Raw genomic sequence first — 6,567 nt, 5'->3', positions numbered from 1 at the left:
TACACTTAATAAATTAACTTATCAGTTTAGATGAGTATTGCTGGGTGTAAAACCTTTTTATAGGTTATAGCATGTTATTATCCTGAAATAGCAAAGTTAATTATGCTGTATAAATTAACTGCAATTTATATAGCATAATTAACTGCAGACGACACGGCATATTTCTACGAATCTGCAAATGTGGATTACGCGGTCCGGAGGCTCCAAAGGCAGCTGGACTTAGTGGAACCGTGGCTCGACATGTGGAGAATCAGGGTCAACGGTGAAAAATCGGTGGCCATGATGTTCACATGCAAGACACGAAAACCGACCAGAGAGCTGGAAATCTCAGGGGAGAAAATCCCTTTTGAGAAAACAGTTAAGTACCTGGGGGTGGTGTTGGACAGGCGGCTTACCTTCGGCGAACATGTAAATTATGCGACCCGGAGGGCTAAGGCCGCCAGAGCCTCACTATACCCAGTGCTGAACAGTGCCAGCCCATACCCACTGGCAACTAAGCTTCTCATTTTTCGGCTGTACGTACTGCCGATTCTAACATATGCTTACCCGGCATGGGGGGCAATGTTGAGCTCCTCGCTTCAAAAGAAGATCGAGGCCGTCCAAAACATCGCGTTGCGGACGATCTTTGGAGCTCCGTGGTTCGTCAGGAACGCCACTCTCCGATCTGATGCGAGATTTCAATCCGTGTCCGAGGTGGGGGTGGCGCAGGCGCGCAGACTGTTCGGGAGAGCGGCTGTGTCCGAACACAGTCATCTTCGGGACATCTGCAGAGAGGACCCAACTCCGACAGTTGTAAGGAAGCGGCCTCACGCCGTACTGGACGAACCACCGTGATGGTGCGGTGCGGTAGCCGAAAATCGACAAACCAGGCTTAGGGGCCTCCATATCGCATGAGCCATAAACGGAATAGTGCGTCAGACGCGTTTCCGGGGTCGCGAGTGAATAGTTTTTTCGCGAGTTATATAGTTTGAAGACTTCAAATACGGTAAGTCGCGCACAAAACAAAAACGCGGTCTAAAAAAAAAAAAAAAAAATTTTTTTTTTTTTTCCCCTCGTGTGTGTGTTCTGCTTCTTTTGTTGCAGATGCCAACAGCCACCACAAAAACAAATGGTTTCTTCACTGCGGCCACGCGGTCCCCCCAACCCCTTCTCAGACACACGCGTGTCTGAAGGTTAATAATTACGTGGAGAGAATAATTACTGTTTACTTCTTTCCAGAAAATCGCCGCCCCAAAACCGCGATCGCGAATAGGTATCACCATCTGTAAGTTAAACTTACAGTAAGATAAAATAACCCAGCAATTGCGACTCCTCCGGAAAAGGGGACACATTGCTCCCTCCTTATAGCTAGTGCCCCGTTGTGGCGTATTCCTGCTAGCCTATTAAAGAGTTAGCACCGAAAGGACTTCAGTGGACGGTCTGAAGGGGAATTACGTCGGGAGGACAGGCTTTATAAGCCTAGCCTTCCGCGGTCGGCCCATGAAATGGGTTCGATAACGCTGGTTTAACAACGGATTGGAATGCAATTAAATCCGTCTTAAATTCACTAAAATAATAATAGACAAAACTTGAAAAATTAGATCCGAGATTAAAAAAATAACCCTTTTAAAAACAAGCCCGATTAGAAAGATCCAGCAGCAAGGGACTCTGTCCAGGTTCTGCGATAAAGTAGGGAGTAATAGACTCCTGCCAACTATGGAATGGAATGGAAGTTAATACTTCCATTCCATTCCATAATTAACTTCGCTAATTTGTAATAAAAAAAAGTTTATGTAATAAAAAAATTATGATATTACAGAGAAACATAGCTTATTAAAAATGTAACTATCCAAAAAGTTTGAAATAATACAGAAAGCAAATAGATAAATTCAGATTTTAGTGAAAAACATAAAAATTTGTTGACTGTTCAATATTACAGATTTCAGAAAATGTTTATAAAGATGCTATGAAACTAAAAAAACTAAGTTTAAACCATATCACAAATCTGTTATAATTATGAATGTAACAAATCCAGTAACTACAGAAACAATATTTCAAAATATGCATCAAATACATTGTCTATGACATACATTTTCTGAACAAATAATTTTATACTTGTAATATCCTTCATTAATTTATATATGTTAATTTCATTATTTATATGTCACAGAAAATTAAAATTTAAACATTGGGATATCATATGAAAATACTTTATATAGAAAGAACAAATATTATTTTAAAAACTATATTTTTTTATAAATCTACAGGGAAATCTTTATTAAGATAGAGTTTATTTTATTGGACACAATGGTGTGTTTTCTATAAAGGAAAAAAAAATTATTTGCGGACATCAAAATTTATCAGCTGTTGCATACATTAGTTGAATTCAAACACTGCTTTTGTGAACAAAATATTGTAACTTACGTCTTTTCTACTTTTTTACTCACCTAACCACTTCTTTTCAACTTCTAGCAAAACTTTTGAGTTACTAATAGCACTTGTTTTCTTCCAAATACTAGTTTTCTTTGTTATCTTCCTTACATCTTCTATTGATCCTTCTAACAGTGTTTTGATTAACACTTCTCCACTCATCACACATCCTACCAATTAGGTTTTCCTAACATGAACTAAAATTTCAATTCTGATATATTGTACTCCTCATCATTTACTTGTTTTTCACCCTTCCTGCCCTCTTAATTTTCTCCATACCCAAATTTCAGATGCTTTCTACAGCATATTTAATCATACCTCAACATATATACATATAAACATTTTTGAGATAATCAGCATTTTTTTATTACTCTTCTTTTTAATAAGTCAAATCATTCATTTATTCTCTTTTACTTTCTTATCTGTTTTCTGATCCACAGTTAATTCTTAAACTTATCCCCTATATTTCCAATCTACTGTTTATTTCATACTATGGTTTATTTAGATGCGGTCTATTTAATATTTCCATTAACTTCTCTGTATATACATATACTTATTCCTCTTACCAGCAGCTGTTATTAACACATCTGACTGACATGCATATAAAAAAGGTAATGGTAATAAGTCAATAGAGTAAAGAAGAACGATTGTATTCAGATCTATTTGTATCACAAAGATATTTCCAATAGAGTTTTGCTAGTTCATCAGCGTTGCTCTTTGGTGCAAATTCCCTGTCAATTCTGAGAACTGACAGGGGCTGTCTATTGATTAGATTTTTGTGATTGGGAAGCTACTTACTCGACCAGGAGTGCATATTGACCACCACAACAACTTTTTGACAGTTTGAAATAGTATAAGTTTTAGAAATATAATATGAGAACTGGATTGAATACAACCTGTTATCCGTGTATAATAAATACCATTCTCTTAAAGAAAATTAATTTTTCAAGTTCAGTGACAGTAAACAATCACATTATGGTTCCATCCCTCTTATGGGAATATTTTTAATCTTTAAATTGTGAAGAAACAAATTATTTAATTAATTTCTTATTCACTTCATGAAAACCTTTTTTCCACAATACTATCCAAATGATCCTTTTTTTTAATTTTGAAAGAAAATAATACAGCAGAGCTGATGCAGTTTTTCATTCAAATAAACAAAATTTACATCACAATAAATAAAATAAAATTATAAATCCTAGTACGCTAATAAACCTAATCTTAGCTGTTATTTATCTTAGTGTAATAATACTACCTACACCAGTTTGAAAAATTTCCCACTTTTAAGGTATTCAATTTTTATATCATCATTAACCTTACTGGTAATTAAAAATAAAAATTATAATGTATTATAATGTATAATTTTAATGTTTTATTAAAACTTCTGCACAATTTCATCAACCAAAACATAATAAATAAAATATACTGTTATGTAAAAAAAAGTGTTCATATCACATAAATGATGAGTTTTGTGATGACTTTTACATCAATAAAAAAAAAATATTTAAGTCAATAATTTTGAATTCAGTAATAGGTGGGATTCTTGTCTAACATTATTATGCTATGAACTATGTTGAAGTGATTGATGAAACTTTGTCAAATAACTTCATTTGGTATAGTGGAATTCAATAGGCTCATGAAGCATATTGAAAATAGATTTGATTAATTATTTACAAACAAAAATTACAATTTTAATAGTTCTTCATAAATATTATGATTTTCATTTAACATGTGTTAATCCACATATGTGAAAGCTACTGGAATACATTTACATTTAATTTTGTTTTTGTAAATGTTATCTTGTTTAAAAATTAATTCAGAAAACATGTTAGGGCATATATGTAATGGCAAAAAACTCAGTTTAAGAGCACTCATGTCATTTCCTGCTCTAATTAATGATCGATGAACACAAAACTTGTCTTACATTCAACAATTCCTTTTACAATTATTATTTCTTCTGTGTTTTTTTATCTTTAAAAAATTCTTCAATTTCTTGTAAAGTCTTGCCTTCAGTTTCTGGAAGATAAAAGTATGTATATACTAACCCAAAGAGACCAATTGTTCCATAAATAAATAAAGTACCATAAAGATCAAACCAAGCAGAGAGATTTATATATGTTTTAATAACTATGAAAATTAGAACATAACTTAGTGCTCCTGCTACTCCACTTGCAACACCTCGACCCCTGTAAACATAAATAAAATCAAATTAAAATATACCATAAAGAAGTGTATGCAACTTATATGAATGCAGCAAACTTGGGTCTGGCATTATTGAACATTTATTTATTGATATAATAAATGAGATATGATTATCACAAATACAAAACCACTCTGTATCTTATTATCGTTTGCTGCTTTCCATGAATTTACAGAATTCACAGGTTTCAATAAGTTTGCCATTATTTATTCTCATGCATTTGAATATGTACGATAATGCATGTTCACAAAACAGCATAACACAATTCAATATGATCACATTCCAAGATACTTTCAAAATTTGATTGAAAATTTATGACCAGCTAGAACTGTTTTCAATGCTAAATATCATCTGCCTCCTGTTTGACTCAGAAATAAATGATATTTGGTGCTAAGAAAAACTATAGTCTCCATTTCTTTGCACCCTTCTGGATTTATTTATTCTAGAAAATTCAATAGTAATATCTTGGATTATAAAATATCTGAAATACATATGAGTACAGAAGACATAATAAATGAATTGATCTCTGATGATCAGAAAACGATTTAGTGTTTGTTTCCCTTCCGATGATAAGTGCTACACTTTGTTGATAATTAGTAACTTGTGACATTAATAGATCGTCACATTAAATAAAAAAAAGGAAAATCATTAAACATTTATAAAGAAAGAAATTTCAGTGTTACTTAGAACCTCCATTTGAAAATAAAAAAGATACTTCCTGCTAAAGCTATTTAAACTTTGGTAGAATCTAATTTTTTCTTATAAGATAATTTTTTTATTTTTATTAAGCACATAAATTTATAAAAAAAGTTTTGTAATGGGAGTGAGACTACAAACCAAGCTTCTAGTTCTTTTCTGTCAAAATTCAAAGAATCAACTCCCAATCAAATGGAGATCCTGCATCCACCTCCAGTTTTTTCTACAAACTGATCTGTTTGAAAACGAATAATTCTTAGATAATTTATTTAAAAATTATTTGTGCCCAGCACTAGCTATAGTATTAAAAAACAGTAGTATTGACAGTAATATTGAAGAAGACATGTTGACATCAAAGTATAAAATGAAGAACTAACATTAAATAAAAATGCAAACAAAATATTTATATAGCTTGATTTATTAGAAATGGATTTTTAACCAAATCATTTTAATTTTAGTATATGATAAATTCAATGATGCAATAGCACTAAATTAACTTTTTTTCTTCAGTCATTTGACTGGTTTGATGCAGTTCTCCAAGCTTCCTTATCTAGTGCTAGTCATTGCATTTTGGCATACCCCCTATATCATACATCCCTGACAATTTATTTTCCATATTCTAAACATTGCCTGCCTGCACAATTTGTTCCATATACCTGTCCCTCCAATATCAAAATGACTATTCCAAGACGCCATAAGATGTGGCCTAAAAGTCAATCTCTTTTAGTTGCTAGATTTTTCCAAATGCTCTTTCTTCATCAATTTGCCACAAAACCTCTTCATTTGTCACTTTATTCACCCCTCTGTTTTTTAACATTCTCCTATAGCACCACATTTCAAAAGCTTCTAATTCTTTTCTTCTCAGGTACTCTGATCGTCCAAGTTTCACTTCCATATAAAGCTACACTCCAAATATATATTTTCAAAAAAGTTTTCCTGATATTTAAATTAATTTTCGATGTAAATAAATTATATTTCAATTGAATGCTCATTTTGCCTGTGCTATTTGGCATTTTATATCGCTCCTGCTTCGTCCATCTTTAGTAATTCTACAGAGGGAGCAGCATAAAACCGAACCCACAATGAAACCACTATCCAACACTATTTATGAAAGACTGCACTGACACGTAACCAGCTGACAAACGGCAGCAATAATCATGCTGCCGTTTGTCAGTTGGTTACATGTCAGTGCAGTATACGTTTTGTTGCAGTGCATTATTGTGAGTGCAGTTGTGTTTGTGTAAAATGCTTTATTCAGTCCA

The 6,567-nt window shown here is 32.9% G+C and overlaps 1 protein-coding gene across 3 annotated transcripts in view; it reads right to left on the bottom strand.

Moving 5' to 3' along the window:
- Nucleotides 1-722: 722 nt before the first annotated feature.
- The window catches only part of LOC142321429 (facilitated trehalose transporter Tret1-like), a 28,930-nt gene continuing 23,085 nt past the window's right edge, over nucleotides 723-6,567 (bottom strand). For 2 of the 3 annotated variants that reach the window (XM_075359518.1, XM_075359510.1), the window contains exon 8: nucleotides 724-4,595. In XM_075359518.1, coding sequence (XP_075215633.1) covers nucleotides 4,358-4,595 — 238 coding nt within the window. In that variant the 3' untranslated portion in view covers nucleotides 724-4,357. Of the gene's footprint in view, nucleotides 4,596-6,567 lie in introns of all 3 variants that reach the window. The other variant, XM_075359501.1, reaches the window with a different exon arrangement.

The sequence above is a fragment of the Lycorma delicatula genome, chromosome 1 (genome assembly GCF_047948215.1).
Source record: "Lycorma delicatula isolate Av1 chromosome 1, ASM4794821v1, whole genome shotgun sequence".
Lineage (NCBI taxonomy): Eukaryota > Metazoa > Arthropoda > Insecta > Hemiptera > Fulgoridae > Lycorma > Lycorma delicatula.
The sequence above is the reverse complement of the archived record's forward strand: the minus strand, read 5'-3'. Positions and strand labels throughout refer to the sequence as shown.